At 35.0% G+C, this 18492-nt stretch overlaps 3 protein-coding genes across 6 annotated transcripts in view; all 3 read left to right on the top strand.

Moving 5' to 3' along the window:
• The window catches only part of LOC124438475, an 89420-nt gene that overhangs the window by 60093 nt on the left and 10835 nt on the right, over positions 1 to 18492 (top strand). For 2 of the 4 annotated variants that reach the window (XR_006946103.1, XR_006946104.1), the window contains exons 1-3: positions 12822 to 12983; positions 13540 to 13615; positions 15649 to 15807. The exons of 1 other annotated variant lie outside the window; for it this stretch is intronic. The gene's annotated coding sequence lies outside the window, so the exon portion shown is untranslated. Of the gene's footprint in view, positions 1 to 12821; positions 12984 to 13539; positions 13616 to 14304; positions 14413 to 15648; positions 15808 to 18492 lie in introns of those variants that run through there. One more of the 4 variants, XR_006946105.1, reaches the window with a different exon arrangement.
• Positions 192 to 1967, top strand: LOC124438464 (serine/threonine-protein kinase/endoribonuclease IRE2-like). The gene is made up of 2 exons (XM_046988625.1): positions 192 to 738; positions 1057 to 1967. Exons 1-2 carry the CDS (start codon positions 385 to 387, stop codon positions 1780 to 1782), a joined length of 1080 nt encoding a protein of 359 aa, XP_046844581.1. The 5' UTR covers positions 192 to 384; the 3' UTR covers positions 1783 to 1967.
• On the top strand, positions 10278 to 11871 carry LOC124438759 (serine/threonine-protein kinase/endoribonuclease IRE1-like). Its single transcript, XM_046988958.1, has 3 exons — positions 10278 to 10748; positions 10823 to 10927; positions 11350 to 11871. Exons 1-3 carry the CDS (start codon positions 10278 to 10280, stop codon positions 11869 to 11871), a joined length of 1098 nt encoding a protein of 365 aa, XP_046844914.1.

An 18492-nucleotide genomic window follows, 5' to 3' on the forward strand; every position in this document is an offset into this window, starting at 1 on the left:
ATCTTTCCTGATATGTACTTCTCCTTTAAGATCAAGAATTTTTGCGTCAACCATGGAAATGTTTTGATAAATCAATAATACATCAGAAAAGTTTAAAAGATGGAGGAATATGGACGCAAACATCCAGAAAAAGTTACACTGCTCAGTGAATTGCGTGTAATTTTCATGAAGGAGTTTTGCTTGGCAAGGAAGTGATGGAACCCGTGTTTACCTTGCCCTGGGAAACAATGGTTATGGAAAAGCAGTAAAGCGAATACACAAAGATAGCGGCAAAGACTTTGCAAATCGAGAAAAAGAAATTTTAATGAGTTGAATGCAAGGCGTTCAAATTATGTTGTGAATTTTTGCCATTTAGAAGAGAACTTTGACGAAGAGTATTTGTACATGATATTAGATTTGTGTGAAGAATCGTTAGAGAGTTATGTGAAATCTTCTTCTCTGCAAGATCTTCAAAAAGTCGTTCCTACAATTCTTATGCAGATTTTAAAAGGTTTAGCTGATCTTCACAGTGGTCCGTGTCCTATACTTCATAGGGATTTAAGACCAACAAACGTTCTTCGAGATGTACAAGGAAATTTTTTAATTGCTGACTTTGGAATAAGTCATATGTTATCTAATGAAACTTTGACACATCAAAGCATACAGAGAGGAGCTAAAAATTGGATAGCTCCAGAGTCATATAACGCATCAGATGATACAATTAATAAAGTTCGTTACAAAAAAGAGTCTGACATTATGGTAAGTTCTTGAAGTAGAACTAGAGGTCCAACTACAGCTCAATGTTTTATTTGCATTTATTTAAATAATTCTATTTTGTAGTGACAATTATTTAAATAAAAATAAATTAATTTTGTTAATCGTGTTACTGTTACAATTGTATGTTCCTTATTTAGATTGCTTTTAATACATATATATGGCTCCAATTCTATTTAGAGAACATTTTTAGATTTTTAAGCTTCACATTTATTGTTGAGTTCTGCAAATCGCAAATAAATTTAATCTTTAAGGTTTTAGTATCCACCACTGACTGTTTATGACAATTTTTTTTGAAAATAGAATGCCGGAATGGTGGCTTATTATGTTGCAACAAAGGGAAAATATCCTTTTGGAATTGAACAGCATAGACTGGACAACATTTTGAAAGGAAACCCAGCTGGCATGAACGAAATCAAGGATGCCACGTTTAAAGACCTTTTATCGTGGATGCTACAGTTAAAACCTGAAGACAGGCCATCTGCCAATGAGGCGTTAAAACACCCTTATCTACAATCAGATGAAGAGAAATTTAACATGCTGTGTGATATGGGGAACCAACTGGAGGTGAAACATTCACAAAGTCAAAATTCTCCCACTTCAGATGTTCATAAGCAGTTGCATGGCTCCACAGAATGGATGAAGCGTATCGATGATGAAGTCGTCAAAGATTTGATCAACTTTGAAGTAAACGACAGTATAAGAACTCTAAAGTACGAGTCTACATGGGCAGGATGCTTAAGATTTATACGAAACGTTGACCAACATTGGCAAAATAAGCCTCGTCCGCATCTATCACAATATGTGAAGCAAGGCAATTATAAAAGTATTTCCTGCAACGTTTTCCTGAACTTCCTCTTCTGGTGCACAAAGTCATTAGGTCACTGGAAAACGAAATCTGTTCACAAGAATAATGAAGAACGTCGTGCATTTGTTCAGGAGTTGTTTACACTATCTACTCATAAGTTTTATTGTCTCGCTTTTAAATTTAATGACTTTTTATTTAAACACTTTCTCACTCGATACTGAAGTCTTATAATTAATTATGTAATATATACTGTGAAAAATTTTAATCTCCGCAAATGGATATGATTACTTAAAATATTTATAATGGGACTGAAAATATTACTAATTCGAATGTACAGTCATGTAGTGGCAATGTATCCCTCGCAATACATGGCATTCATCTTGTTAAATGAATTAAAATTGTATGTGGCTGCGACTCAAAAATATTTAGGTTTTGAGCGTTGGAGATTTACCTCATCGCAGAATACAGCGAGGAGTTAAAATTGGTAACTCCAGTCATATGATCTATCCAGCATCCAATCATCAATGTATCTTGCTACAAGAAACAGTCTGATGTTATGATAAGTGTTTGTTGTAGACATTTAAATGTAGTTGAACTCTGCAAATAACAAATAAAGTCAATTTTGACGTTTCAGTATCCACCGCCACTAACCTTGTAACTGTTATGATGTTTTTATTGATTTTGGAATGCACGAATAGTAGCTTTTATGTTGAAACAAATGGAAAACATCGTTTTGTACCTGAACGGTTTTATTTTTCGTAAATGTTTTCAGTATGAAAGCTAGTTGATATTGGCAAATAGTCGAATTCAATTATTTAAGTAACACTTTATGCAATGAAATTTGTCAAATTTATTCAATGAAATACAGATGATGTTTCACTTCACTCCAAAGATTTGAGAAATTTTTGACAAATCATCCTTTTCCCTTTTGCTTTTGATTATTGAATATATCCAAGCTGTTTGTACACCTGCCACATTTCAACATCATGTCGAATGCTTTATTGATAATTCTCTGCTTTCTTTGTAAACGGAAAACAACCATAGATTTGCCATATTCCATTCTACAATCGGAAGATTTGTTGTTTGCAAGCCTGTTATGGTCATTCTCAGTCTTACTCGTGTTACAGTTCATTACCGTTTGCATCAAATTATCTCAAGAGCTATTTAAGATATCGGAAAAATAAACGCATAAACCGCAGTCCTGTGTTTTTCTACTGTAGAAGTCCAGCCGGGCATTTCTACGAAGTTGACCGACATTTCTTGCTACTCGGAGTGGACTTGGATGAAATCAAAGATGCCACACTAAAACCAGAAGACAAGCCATCTGCAGACGAAGAATGTTATGTATAAAGTTGGAAAACAACGATCGATTAAAACAAATGTCTGTGTTAGATAAAATGCAAATTGAATGAAAGCTTGAGCGCTTTCCGGCACCCGTGTCATAATTACCAGATATTCAACATGTTGAATAATTTCGGTCAGGAATGAATGTTTCTTCCAAGTGCGCGCGCATGAAAAGCTATCGCCTCAGCAAATGTAACCTTTACGCATGCTCTGTCTACGGTAATATTTGCTATTCAAGCAAAACGGCTGCTGTTTATGGTATGTTTGATTCGTCAACAGGTGTAGAAGACAAAGAAATGTTGCTTTTGCCATTTTTGCGTTTGGCGAAGGCGTTTGATAGCAGCTAAATCAACTACATGGACAAAGTGTGGGATTTCTGGACGGCCTACACAGGGAGCTACAAATATTGTCCGTGAGCTGGACGCTAAAGATGCTGAGCAGTTTCGGAAGTATCGTAGATTGGATTAAACCGCTTTCGATAAATAAATTTGGTCTTCTAACATTATATCAGCTATCACCTTTTGTGACGCCATCTTCGTCTAAAGTATAAAATGAGTTACTTTGCGCATGCGTAAAGTTACATTTGCTGAGGCGATAGCTTTTGATGCGCGCTCACTTGGAGGAAACATTCATTCGTGACCAACATTATTCAACATGATGAATATCTGAAAAATATGACACGCTTGCCGGAAAGCGCTCAAAAATGCCGCCGAACACTGGAGGAACTTGCTTACACCAACTTTCACGAGTAAAGCTTAGCTCAGCCACAGTATAGTGAATATACAGTAGAAGCCACTCTACTGAAATTTTTTGTGTCACGCATATTTTATTACAGATGTGATTACCATAGTGGCGGCCAGTCAACTGCAATTTCTGACCAATAGGAATGATGAAATGGTCAACGGCAGCCAGCAAACTAATTAAATATACAGCAGCCAGTTGCGCAGCCATGGGCATTTTCAACCCTGTGCTGAATTGAGCTCCGTTAAGTGAGTTGAAACTTCAGCTCAGTCTTAATACAAATCATTCGTTATATCATACGAGCAATTATAAGCCAAATTTTTAACCCTGTGCTGAGTTCAAGCCCGGTGCTGAAATTTCAACCCTGTTTAGCTAATCGGGCTAAAATTGGAGCACCAATTAGGGGCTGATAACAGGAGCCCGGGTAGCCGCGATTCAGCCAAGCGTTAAATGATTTTGGCAAATGGAAACGATTCAATACTTGTCATCAGATAAATCTTCTCAAGCAATTTCACAATATTCTGATTTAATAACTACGCAAAACATTTAAAATGAAAATAGCCAATTTGGCCTAATTTGAGAATTACAACAGGAATGAATTGCGGCATTTAACAAACATTTACCCTTGAAGTTTTGGCCCCTTTCAATCCCTCGAAATCATTTCAAGCCTCACTGAAACCCGGTTAACTGGGATCATGTAAACAGCCCCTTAACGTTCTAACTTCTCCATATGTCGAACTCAGCACTGGAACGAAAATTACCACCATGTAATCATTTTTAACGTAGGGTTGAGTTTTTTAACCATATTTAGTCAATTTATGTCGGCTAGACATGATTTTTATGTTTTATATTTCTGGTGTCTATTGGATTAGATTCCTGTTAATTTCTAATTACTTTTTAACTAATTGCCAAAGGCTAAACTTTGTTTTGGAGGACCCCAAACAGATTTTTAGAGTTTTTGTATTTATGTAACACGGCGATTTGTAATTTTCAGGGTGCAAATTGAGCACCCTTTAGGGAAATGAAATATGGAGCTTTTGGCTGCGTACTTCTATTAAAAATGGACGCCATATTGAAAAGCAAACAATGCTTTTTGTTTGAAATGTTACGCTATAGGGTACAGCAACAATAGAAGATTTATTGTGTGGTAAACGATCAGTATTTGGGCATAAATATCAAGAAATAGTTATTTTTGCATACATCTTATATTTAAGTCACAAAATAATTTTACAAACGTTACATGAAGTAGCTCAAACCATTAGTAAAGCAATCATGTTTATTGCAAGAACTAAGGAAAAGTTTTGAGGATTATTCAACAATTATTTCTACATTATTAAATAATTTAATGTGGAAATTTTGTGCTGTTATTTAAAATTTGGAAGTCCCTTTGGAACTTTTCGAAGATAGATGAATGTTTTTTTTTAATGTGAAGGCACAAGCAAAGTGTTAATGAAGGCAGGTAAAGAAAGAGTGAAAAAAATCATTGACACGGGAAAAACTAGAGGAGATTCCATTCATGAATGGTTAGAAAAAGAGAATCCTTGAAGGGAATCCTGACATTCAAATACAATGTTGCAAGTCTTGTGTATCATCGTATACATCACTGACCAGTGGCGTGCGGTGACGGAATTTAATAGGCAAGCGCTGGGGTCGTGGTGTACGTGAAAATACCGAATGTAGAAGTAGAACATAAAAGGATGAAAATTCCTATGCTATATATTTTATAGGAACATCAATCTTATTTATACCTTACATCAGTTACATGATATCTACCGGATACAAATATCAAAACTACTACGCAAAAGGAAGCTCTTGTCAATATCATAATCTTGTATTACATGCTACAGATAATATCTTCTACATACATAAATTGCAAGACAATAGGCGCGAAATGTATTGTAGCAGTCGTGATTATAACAATTAAGAACAGCCAGCAAGGGTTGTCAAAAATTAATTGAGTTTCAATTAATTGCAATTATTTGTAACCAATTAATTGATTGGACAAAGCATCAATTAAAATTAATTGATTGGGCAAAACTCCCATGTTCAATTAATTGATTGGGCATTGACTGCTTTTTTCTTTTTTTTTTACATTGTAACTACTTTTGTCTTGTCACAGCAGCTCCATCAAAGGTCAATCTGCAAAAACTGCTGAACACTTGGTTGAACACTTGGTTGCAACCCTTTTTGCCTTTTTGATAATCACATAATTTATGTGATTGTATTTGTATTCTTGTTAGATTTCTAAATTTGTTTTTTTGTAGGCCTACATTTTCGAAAAACTCGAATTATGCCATGTTGACATTACATTTTTTTTTCTTCTTCGCTTTTTCATTCTTAATGGGAATCTGAAAACTTATAGAACCTAAATGTGTGGCCTATGACATAGAGAAAAAAGTTAAATATATTTACTGTTGCTATACCTATTGCTATTGCCTGTACAATAGACGTACCTATTTCTACACGATATTAATGTTAGTGTGTAGTACTAAAAGATATGTAGACAAAGTATACAAGGGTTGTCAAAATTAATCGAGTTTCAATTAATTGCAATTATTTGTAACCAATTAATTGATTAAAAGCATCAATTAAAATTAATTGATTGGACAAACCATCAATTTCAATTAATTGATTGGGCAGACAATTTAATTGCAATCAATTATTGACAACCCTGACAGCCAGTTTCACGCACAAAATTGGCACGGTGTTCAAACTGAGGCCATGGCGTTGTTTAATGTTTATATTTTGGTATAATGACGTCATGGCAACGTGTTCTCCCGTTCTTCAAAATGTGTCTGGCACTGACTTCAGAATATCGGAGAGTCGTGTTTATTATTTAGTATCTTGTACCTTTTATTTTTAGTCATTAATTTACGAATTCAACGACACAAGACTGACAAGAGCATAGTGTTTTGGTCATAATGCTAGTCATACTTTACCACAACACACGTTTGCGTGCATTTCGATATCTCTGCAGACTGCGGCCCTGCTTGTTTACGCACATTGTGCGCAGAAAATAATAAAATAACCAGTAAAGCACCTACTACTTTGAATTAGAAATCAGAACATTACCTTTCGCTCTCAGTCATCTTTTAATAAACGATAACATTAACGGCGTGAATAATTCGGATGTCCAATGTGTTGAATATACGAATATTATTCGTGCGCTGATATGTGTTTAAAATTGCGAGCGTACAAGACTGTTGACCAATCGCTATCAAGCGGCGCCCTTAGAAGCGCCGCTTGCCTTTCGATATTCCTCGAATAAGAAGCCTCCAAATCTAGATTAACGCATGCGCAAATGTTCAAATTGAGCTCCGAAGGCAAGCACGCTTGCCTTGGTTAATAAATAAGGAATTTTTAATTTGTATTTAATCCACTCAACTCATCTTACAAGTGTAGCAAAGTGAAACAGAAAACCACGACAGTAAATCGCGTATAAATAGCAAGCATTTCAACTGTAAAGACAATTTAGACAAAAGATTACATTGACATTGTTTAGAACAGAAAAATTTAAACTGATTTTGCTCAGAGATTGATCCAAAAAATTTTTGTTCGGTAAAATGCTTAGGCAAGCGGCGCTTGCCTACGCTTGCATGACCGCACGCCACTGTCACTGACCCATATAAAGCGTCATTTAAAGATTCAAAGCGTGAGTCAAGAAAAAACTGATGCTACAACTTGCTCGTTTGTTGTAAAACGTACACGACAATCAAATTCAAGAACAACGTTTTCTTTCCAGGAAGACTGTGTTTTTGCGGTGAAAATGTTTTATGCGAAAGGATCCCCGTCACCATAGTCGATGGCATTCACTTACCTCAGACCCAAAACTGGCCAGGATTACACAGCTTTACTTCTGATCAACAACTATATCGAGTAATGGTAAACATCCTTTTGGCGTATCCGCATATGTTCAAGAAATTCATCCGAGACATTGAGGAATGCATATGTTCGTGGGTTTTGTTGGATGCTCTGGATCACTTATGTCTGATATGGGTTTTAAAGAGATCCTTCAAGCGGCTTTTGCAGGTGTTGACCGTAAGCGTTCTGGTAAACGATTTCCTCAGAATGTCCGGACTCTGCGAATGCTTGCTAAGGAAATTTTACGAAATGTTATTAAAGATATCTAGTGCTTTGAGCACTTGACATTGGTAATGGAAGAAAAGGCTGAGAAAAGTAGGACAACCAAAATTTTGGTAGAAAGTTTCATTAAACCAGTGTTCATCATGATGATGTTTGTTCGGGCAGAGAAAGAGGGTGACTGGCCTTTACATCTTGGAGCAGTAGAGGCTATGATGCCCAATTTTTTGCGGGTGGGCATTTCAACTACGCAAGATATGGTTTATATAACTTGCGCTCAATGGAGCGTCTCGGAACTTAGAGATAGATTTATGAAAGGGAAGCATGTAATACGCCATAAGCCTGGTTTATGGAATGAGTTTGGTCGGATATGTTTATCGAAACATTGTTTATGGGTTATTGTAATGGGCCAGGCGGCTAAATTGGTAAAACTTTAAACTCTTCAGCAATATCTCGTTGGGCATTCAGTCTTCATATTGCAGCCATCTGATTAAATGTGCTTCTGCAATGAAAGATGAAGAGGCATCATCAAACGATGTAGCTACCCATAACGAAGAAATGCCAGCACGTATATTTTCGGATGCAAAAAATCGACAGAAATTGAGGGAAAAGCTGCAATTATGTGTTGATCCACTAAATCCAGAAGGCCATTGTAAGAGTTTATTTAATATCGTAACTGGCAAAATGCTCCAGAATTTGTCAAGATAGATGAAGCTGTGCGTCTTGGAAAGAATCAAAATATTCCATAAATGTTCCATTACGATTCGTGTGTCTTTACATCATATATGAGTCATAAGATATCATTGTACTTTAAAATCTGGATATGACTGTTCTATGTCAAAACAATGACCTTATTTTTAAAATACGGTGAAAGATCAGGAAATAAATGCAAAAGAAGTCATAAAACAGGTATGACTGAAAGAGTACATTTATGCAATATTAAAATATGTCTTTGTTATCGGGTTAAATTACAGTAATTTAGAAAATGTTCATATGGCCTTTGTCAAAATCACCACAAAACCCGACAATCTCTCGTTCGCAGCATTTTTTATTCAGTCAGTGGAAATGTTCAATAACAGCCAAATAATAAAATTTTAGATTCCTAACCTCTTTGTTTATAAAATCTTTGTAACTCATTTTGTATCTACATTTCTACAACATAGCATGCCTGTATCAGTAAGTATTATTTTCATAATTTATTTAAACATGTGCTAAAAAGTAGAGGTGAGACAGTTTGGATGGCTGAAATCTAGAAATAGAATGTGTCAGCCAATATATGAGCTCGTAAATTAGATTTTCACCAAGAGTGCCAAGTTGACACTCTTAAAATTATGAATTTTATATTTTGTAAAGATACAAAAAGTGCAAAAACCTTGGGGTCCTTCACAGCAACGTTCTGTCTTAAAGTGGCATTTGGCAACTGGACTATAATTAGAATTTGAATTTAGTTAATTTAACACGCACAATAAAACATGCGAGTAAACAGCCATTTTCATGTCAAGAACGCTGGTCAGACAGATTAATCACCCACATGCCACAATGGCTACTCCATTTTCACATTCTCTGCATGAACAAAAACTGGTAGTAACTGTAACGTACGGAGCAAATGCCACTAGCAAGCTGCTGTAGACCCAATTTGACTTTATATTTTCTTTACAACCCGCCTACAATAATTCACTAATTTTCTTATTTACACTCATGCACTATTCGTGTTACGATTGGTAAGACTTGTATATTATTTATTGGCACAGGATCATGCACGTAGCCAATACAATAATTGGGGGGCATATTCATATACATTAATTTTATAATCCGTAAAACAAATTTTATCTTTACGATAGAAAACATGCTCAATTGCATGCGCATATAAAATTTAAATAAAAGATTTCAAATTCAATATTCACAAATTTTATTTTCTCCACCCACCCTCCCTAAGGGAAAGTATAGTTTTTCCAGCTGTGATCTTTGGAAATGCTTCCATTGTTAAAAGATTATTTACATACGCGATGCAAAACAAGTCATACGTATTATTTTGATAGTTGCTTCTCATCAGACGAAGCAAAAGCTTTAAGTAGTGGAACAAGCACTGAAATTATTGTAAGTTTTATTTTATCGTATTCTCTTTATGATTTAACACTGGTACGCTTTGCCATAAAATTTGCGAATTCTTTCTGTATATGTAATGACAATGCTCAAATTCCATTGCGTCAAACGTTTGACTTAAATGCGACAAGTTTGAATTTGTATGTAGCTAAATATAAGAAGGCTTTCGTAGCTAAATATAAGAAGGCTTTCGTAGCTAAATATAAAGAAGCATTTCGTAGCTAAATATAAAAGTCAGTTCACCTTAACTGCCAAAGCGGTGTAGGTATTTCAAATCTTGTCAAATAGTCACATTTTTTTGATGTGCGTATAATTAGAAAATTAAATTGCTTCTTGATACATTGATTTATTCCTTTCTAAATAGTCTAATTTACTTTTAATTAAAGAATTGCTGTCTCAACCGTGGAAATGTTGTGATAAATCAATAATGCACCAGCAAAAGTTCAGAATGATGGAGAAATATGGGCAGGAAAATCCAAGAAAAGTTAAACTTGTTAATGGTGTAAAGGTTATTTGTTCTGAAGAGTTTTTGCTTGGGAAAAGAAGTGATGGAACTCGTGTTTACCTTGGACTCGGAAAAGATGGTTATGGAAAAGCAGTAAAACGATTGCTTCGAGATAACTGTTCGGAGTTAGCAGAACGAGAAAAAGATATTTTGAATGAGTTGAATGCCAAGCGCTCAAATTATGTTGTGAATTATTGGTATCTTGAAGAAGAACCAGGCACAGATTATTTGTATTTGATATTGGATTTGTGTGAAGAATCGTTAGAGAGTTACGTGAAATCTTCTTGTTTGCAAGATCTTCAAAAAGTCGTTCCTAAAGATCTTATTCAGACCTTGAATGGTCTAGTTTACCTCCACAGTGGTCCGTGTTCTATTCTTCATCGGGATTTAAGACCATCAAACGTTCTTCGAGATGTGGATGGAAAATTTTTAATCGCTGACTTTGGTATAAGTCGAAAATTATTAAATGAAACTTCGACACATCAAAGCATACAAAGAGGAGAGGAGCTAAAGGTTGGATAGCTCCAGAGTCATATGACGCATCAGATGAATCAATTGATAAAGTTCGTTACAAAAAAGAGTCTGATGTTATGGTAAGTTCTTGAAGTAGAAATAGAGGTCCAACTACAGGTCAATGTTGTGTTTGCGTTTGAATGTTGTATTTGGTAGGGATATCATTATCACTGTCACTGATATCATTATCACTTTTAAATAAAATTTTTGTTTACCTTCATTGTACAGTCATATAGTGGCGAAAAACAAGTTTTACTGTATAGAATATAAAAATATGTATAGGTATGATAATGAATTGTTGTTATTGCCTTATTGGTTTTACGATTGTATGTCTCTCATTTAGATTGCTCTAAAAAATTTATGGCTACGATTCTTAATTAGAGAACATTATTCTGATTTTTTTGGAACTGAATTTGTATTTTTTGCAACTAACAAATGAATTAACTCCATTTTTTATTGAAAATAGAATGCCGGAATGGTGGCTTATTATGTTGCAACAAAGGGGAAACATCCTTTTGGAATTGAACGGCATAGACTGGACAACATTTTGAAAGGAAATCCAGATGGCTTGAACGAAATCAAGGATGCCACGTTTAAAGACCTTTTATCGTGGATGCTACAGCTAAAACCTGAAGACAGACCATCGGCCAAAAAGGCGTTAAAACACCCTTATCTACAAACCGATAAAGAGAATTTTGATTTGCTGTGTGATGTTGGGAATGAACCAGAAATAAAGACATCATCTCCACATTCTCTTCCCTCAAATCTTCGTGAGCAGTTGAATCTTTCAATAGATTGGATGGACCGTATCGATCCTGAATTCTTTAATCATTTCAATAAAGTATCCGACTCTACATGGTTAGGTTGCCTAAGATTTTTACGAAACGTTCGCCAGCATTGGCATGATAAATCTCGTCCACAACTGTCATCATGTGTTAAAGATGGAAACTATCAAGAGTATTTTCTTCAACTTTTTGAGGAACTGCCTTATCTAGTTAACAGAGCCATAAGATTGAGTGACTGAAAGGCAAGACCTGATCTAGAGAAACATTTTCCAAGTAAGACACAGAAATGAGTTTTCATTTTCGATGGCAAGCTGTAAATTAGGGGTCCATGACACTATATTTGTTCTTTTCACTCTAGTTCTCCTCTTCATTTATTGTACTTAATGCATGTTTGTTTTGAATTCTGTATATTGCCGTTGCAAACATTTTTTAGACAGTGAACATCCTGTAAAACTTGAAGAAGGCAAGGGAAAGAAAAGCGAAGCTGTTATTGATTACCCTGATCTTAACGGTAAATAGCTATGTAACAACAAACTAGTGCTGTGTACGTGTCACTTTTCTTAAATATTCTACCAAAAACCGTAATCTCTTCACTTGTATCTGGTGCATCGAGTAAAAGATTGATACGCATAAAAAGAACAACTTATTGAATTGGGGAAATTGGTAATATTTGAATAAAATGACACTTTCATGTGAGGTTGTGATCATTTCCTAGTATTTCTTTTGTTGCAGCTTTGAAATTGTTAAAAGGAAATCTGTGTACGATGAGGTTAATGATGACGAAGTCAAAGTTGCTGAATTTTTGTCTATTCAGGCTTAGTTGTGTTGCATTTTTCTTTAGACAAAAGATGGTATATTTTAAGCCACAAGCTGGCATTTATGAATTTCAGTCTTTTAAATAGTTAGCCAGATCTGTCTCTTTCAGTCATTTGTCACTTGTTAGGTCAAGATCTACATTCTCAGTTTATTTCGATTGATTTTATTATTGTAGTGTGTATCATTGGTGTGTATGGAACTTCAAAGCATGAATATTGCCGAGGGACTCTAGCTTATTAATTACCTCCATGCATGTTTCGTTATTTTAATTGAATTCTTGTATATTTTACCTTTAAAATTACAACATTGTATTAGTGCCAACTCTAGAAATTTCTGAATTGAAGATTAAATTCCTAAAAACGCGAGACGGGGGTCGGCGGCCATATTTTTTAGCCACTAATCATTCGTAAATCGTTATCCTATGAATATTTATCCAGGGAGTAAGTTGTCGTATAGTCAGAGGTACAGTTAATAAGTTAGTATTCTGTGCATTCTCTGTGACGATGGTGTTGGTATCAGAGTTGTAAATTGACATGTAAGTAAACCATTTCATAAGTATTACTTTTGGGAAGTCTTGTCTTGGCTTTATCTTTGTCAATCTTTCGGTTTGTCGTTTGTATGTGAACTATTTTGCGTTATTTGTATCAGCGATAGGTGTTGTGAACATTAATGTAAATAAAGGAACAACTTCTTAGTTTCGAGCCGCTTAAGTTTGTTCTCTTCTGTGTGGTAAATATAACTAGAATATATCGACCTCTATAAAAACATGAGTTCACGACTGTAAGAAGTATTCAATATTGTAAAATAGATAATGACATAGATAAATACTTGACATGTATGTAAATAAAAAATACATGAATCAATAAAGTAGATAGAGTTCGTAAAACGCTGTAAGCGCTACAAGTGTGAAAATAAAATGGATAAGGGTCACTTGCTTGACAAATTAGCTGTCATTGATATATTATAATTTTGCCAAAAACACCCAAATTGTTTTTTCCTGAAAGTAAAAGCTAACGAGAATAAATGCACAAATATGAAGCTTATAAACAACTAACCATGCATGATACGTTAACTCTTATGCTGCATTGTAGCTTCCTCGTGAACATGGGTCACAAAGCTCTTGGAATGAAGAAAAACCGTTATGAAAGAATTAGATTATAAGGAAAAGTAAGCCTTGGTTTTATTAAGTACATATAGTGAATGTAATTTGCATTGGGAATGCAAGCCATATAATTTAGTTCTTAGGGGGTGTTTACATGAATCCGGAATGAGTTTTGATCCGGAATGAACTCATTCCACTTTAAAAGAAATCCTACTGCATGTTTACATGAATCCGGAATGAGTCACAACTCGATCCGGATCGAGTTCATTCCTAGTTTCATTCCGGATCGAAATTTACTTTTTATCTCATGTAAACGCAAATTGAGTTTCATTCTGGAATGATATTGTGATTAATGACGAAGCACGCATGTGCCATGGGTATTGTCTTCTGGCAAATTGAAGCTTGTAAGTAAATAAAGAGGCTAAATGGGTTAAAATGAGTGTGAAGAAAAACAACAATTAGTTTCATGTAAACACGGATTTACATCACGTTTCGATCGGGATTGAAAGTCATTCCAGATTCATGTAAACACCCCCTTAATCATGCCACTTGTGCAAAGCAAAGGCTTGCTGTTTGAATTTAGATTCTCCTTATTGTTCACATGTCTTGTGAATGTTGTGAAAGTACTTACTTAGAGACATATTTATCAGTACTCAATCTCTCTGGTGTGATCTACAATCAAATAGAATTATGTTCTTCATTTCTTTGCCAGGTTAAGACATTGTCAAAATAAAAACTTCTTGTGTTAACTGTATTTAGATTGGGTTTGGTTCATAATATAAATCCTAAGACATTTCACTTGTCTCCATTCCCCATGGGCTTGGTATCTCAACAGGTACAGCGACGGACTAGTATCCCAAAGGTGCGAATTAAAATCTCATCCAAGTCACATGTTTTTCATGTGCATATAAAACTGTGTTAGGATTTATATTATATATATAGATTGGGTTTGGTTCATAATAGATATCATAGCATTTTAAATCTTTAAGCTTCGTACAAAAAAATCAGTTTAAGGCTCTACAGATATAACATGAAAATTTTGTAAGGTTTATCTACTGGCATGAATGCAAAGCTGTTATTTTGATCTGATGACATTTTGAAAAGAATCAACTGCTTCATAATCAAAATAGAAGAATTGCGTACGTGTGAAATCTTTAGCTATGTGTGAATAAGTTGTGATATTTTGTTTATACTGAAAATAAGATTAAAAATGCAACTAAAATCTGAAATGCTAAAGCTAGCACAAAAGAAATGGGTAATCAAATTTAATGCACCTTGTTGTATAACTTTATGCACTAAAATATGTGACAAGCAAAGTTAAAAATAAAATTAACTTGTATACTTTAGTCAAATATGTTTATAGCAAGATACATTGTTTTTTATTTAAACAAGATTAGGTAGGAGTTGATCTGTTTTTCGATTTCCAATACCATCATACAAATGATTTGTGTACAATATTGATTTTAACACCAAGTATTGTTTTGCTATTACTCATTTATATACTTGGCAATCAAATACCTCATGAAATACCTCATTGTGTTTCAGAAAATGTTTTCAAGATTTTACAATTTTGGAGAAATCATTGTTAAAATTAGTAAAATTACCCCTATATGCTTGGAAGAAAGTTTTGATAAATTCGATTGTTGTATAGTATATTGTGAAATGTAACAAACTGTGCAAATAAAGTCCTATTGGTATGAAAATCTGGTTTTGATGTCTCCCAAATGGATGGTATCATATCACCCATCCACAGTGTCAGGCTATGGTTACGTAGCAGAGGCGTAGCCAGCTCGATAATTGGAGGGCAATATTCATTTATAATCTGTATTAAATTCCTTTGAAATCCATTGTTTTCTTGAGATTACAACATACATATATCAGTATTGGCTCCCCAATTATTGATGAAGCAGTCTACGCCACTGCTACACAGCAGATAAAGCAATGGTAGAAACCATGAGTATCACGTGTGTAATCGAGGTGTAATCCCATATGTAATTCTCATCTGCCATACTACATGCTGGGACTGCACGCTCATTCGTATGCTTTTGAAGTAGAGACACTAACGACAAAGTTGATTTTTTTTGTCTTTTTCATCTAGACAGATGAATTAAACATTTGGCCTTTACAACTGACGTAACAAAGAAGAATCTTTTGTTGACTTGTAACTAACAGTAGATTCCATATATGGGTAATTGCTGCTGTCCAAAACCTGACACCTCCGTTGACGAGGTACCGTTTATAAAAGAGGAGAATTGTGGTATGATCTGTTCTTAACAGTCCCTCCAAACAGGCCCTGTGCACAAAAATTAATAATTAGAATAGCAATTTAATCACCCAGATTCAAAATATGGACTGTGTTGCACAACCTATCAAAGTTTCAAGTAATTTGGTGCACGCTCTGGCAAACTCGATGTCTTCAAAACTTGGATTATTTCGAGTTTGTGCATTTCAAACAAAGTTTGTGCTATCATATCAAGTTCAATATATGCATTATCGGGAAATTGCATAAATTACAATGTGAAATTATCAACTCCAATTCTTGAAAGTGTATTTGTTGTATAAAGCAAGGTATGAAATGCAAAAACGCAAAAATCCATGTTTTCAGCGCGTGCGCCAAAAATTTGAGATTACGATAAATTTTTTTTTTTGATTATTTTTTCCGAAAGGTCTGTTTTGAAGGATTTTTAACAATGTAAAAAATCTTGCATTTTCCGAATTTTAAGTGTCTGCTATGTCAAAGAACATTAAAATACTTAAAATTAGTAAAGGTTTTTGGTTATTTAGCGTGCATCTACTTTTCGAGAACTTGTCTCCTCGAGTCAATCATTTTCTATACACCTTGTATATTAACTATAGATTTATTGCTAGCACTTGAAATGCATCATTGAAAATTTACATAAAGCCTGTTTTTTACGTCGCATTTTACATGAGTCGATTGCATACAAAACTAATGAGGAATTTTATCTCAATTTCTTTTGTTTTAAATGCATTCGACGCATGTAAAATGCGACGTATAAAACAGGTTGTTTTTCACAGAAATGTTTAGTGTGGAATACGCTTTCTTTTTTAACGCACATGCATATTTGCGACAAAATAACTTTAATTTTTTCGCAAAAGTTGGTCTTAGTCGTAAAAATTTTACCTGAATTTGCCTGTTTAAAAGCTTGATTGCCCTAATCTGAAGATAGGATGCATTGTATTCCATTGTATCAGTTATCAGCAATATGCTTCACTCTTGCTAGCATTGTTCCTTTTAACGAGTGGTTTATGATATATTGGTTGTTAATAAGTTGTTTTGACGATTTGCATGTTGCTATTCGAATTGTCAATTTGGAAACTTGTGCTACTTTAGGGCCCATTCACACTAACACTTTAAATCAATTCGAAATCGATTAGAGTCCGTACGAGAGCTAATGTGAACACTTACAAGTGATGCGAAAACGAATTCGATCAGAGTTAATTTCGGCCAGCTCAAAAGGTGGTCTTAGAGTCTCGAATCGGATTAGTCCGCATGATAGTGTGAACATGCAACACGAATAGAATGAGATCAATCTTGATTAATCACATGTCTTTAGCTTAAAGTAAATGGTTTGAACCCGGGAGTATCGTTACATGTTTGTAAATGTAGATCGTCCAGGTTGGTATAGTCCTCAGAAGGACTGTTTTTGTTGTTGTTGACTGACGTTTTGACAACCTTAGCGGTAGTCATCGTCAGAGTCAAATGAGGAGTAAACGTCAGGTTAGCCGTATTTGTTATCTGGTTCTTGCGTCATTGTATTGTGTGTACAGGAAATGTGCATTGTCATTGTGAATTAGTGTGAAGTGAAATATTTTCATTTTTAGTTGTGATGTGTGATTTAGGTGTGATGTTTTTAGTTGTAATGTGTGGGTGTCAATTGTGTATTGTCATTGTGAAATAGTGTGAAGTGTCATGTTTTAAGTTGATCGTTTGTTTGTATTGTGAATAAGTCCTTTGTAAAGTGCCGGTAATTGCTGTGATCTGTTCAGGGGGGTTTGTTCCAAGTTGGTATACCAACTTTCTAATGTAAGCCTTTCTATAGTCAGTACTGTAAGTAATGCATTTTGCCGAGTCCCAGTCAATGTAGTGCTTTGTGATTCGGTGATGTTCGGCAATGTGATTAGTTTTGTCTTGTTTCTTAGTAGCTCGTTTGTGTTCAGTAAGTCTTATGTTTAAGTTCCTGCCAGTTTCCCCGATATAGGAGGCGTGGCAGTCGGAGCAGTTTATTTTGTAAACTGCACCTTGTCGTTCGTTGGGTTGTTCTTTGTCCTTTATGTTCGTTAGTACTTGGCGTAACGTTGTGATTGGTTCATGTGCGACACGTATGTTGTATGGTCGTAAGATACGCAAGATAGTCTCAGAGGTACCTTTGATGTAAGGTATCGTTGCTGTTGTCACTGAGTTGTTCGTTTCGTTGGGTTCGTTGAGTTTGTAGGTGTTGCGTTCGATAAAGTCAGAGTTATAGTTGTTTATTTCAAAAACACGTTTGAGATAGTTGTTTTCATTGTGTATAGCGTCCGGTGAATCACATATGATTTGTGCACGTCTTGTTAATGTTCTGATTGTGGTGGCTTTGTGTGATGTAGGGTTGTAAGATGATTGGTCTAGTAGTCGGTCAGTATGTGTTGGCTTGCGATAAACTGTTGTTCGTAGTTTTTGATTGTCATGTTTTACCAAACAGTCGAGAAAAGGAAGAGGTCCGTTTTCTTCGACATCTTTGGTTAATTGTATGTGGCTGTTCTGTTTGTTGATGTGAGTATGAAAGTCATTAATGTAGTTTGCATGTAGTGCTGTGATTTTGTCATCTACGTGGCGATGTTTTTAGCTTAGTAACCAGGCTTTTCGTGCGAGCACATATATCACGCGTATCGTTTTTGCTGTGTTTGCTTGCAGCAGTATTTTACAGTTATAAGCAAATATGTG

The sequence above is a fragment of the Xenia sp. Carnegie-2017 genome, unplaced genomic scaffold (genome assembly GCF_021976095.1).
Source record: "Xenia sp. Carnegie-2017 unplaced genomic scaffold, XeniaSp_v1 HiC_scaffold_19, whole genome shotgun sequence".
Classification (NCBI taxonomy): domain Eukaryota; kingdom Metazoa; phylum Cnidaria; class Anthozoa; order Malacalcyonacea; family Xeniidae; genus Xenia; species Xenia sp. Carnegie-2017.

Bases quoted from the DNA above. Each gene is read 5' to 3' on its own strand.
- LOC124438464 (XM_046988625.1), top strand. From the start codon at position 385: ATGATATTAGATTTGTGTGAAGAATCGTTAGAGAGTTATGTGAAATCT. The intron at 739-1,056 runs GTAAGTTCTTGA...TTTTGAAAATAG, and splicing joins AAAAAGAGTCTGACATTATG to AATGCCGGAATGGTGGCTTA.
- LOC124438759 (XM_046988958.1), top strand. From the start codon at position 10,278: ATGATGGAGAAATATGGGCAGGAAAATCCAAGAAAAGTTAAACTTGTT. The intron at 10,749-10,822 runs GTGGATGGAAAA...GACACATCAAAG, and splicing joins CATCAAACGTTCTTCGAGAT to CATACAAAGAGGAGAGGAGC. The intron at 10,928-11,349 runs GTAAGTTCTTGA...GTTGCAACAAAG, and splicing joins AAAAAGAGTCTGATGTTATG to GGGAAACATCCTTTTGGAAT.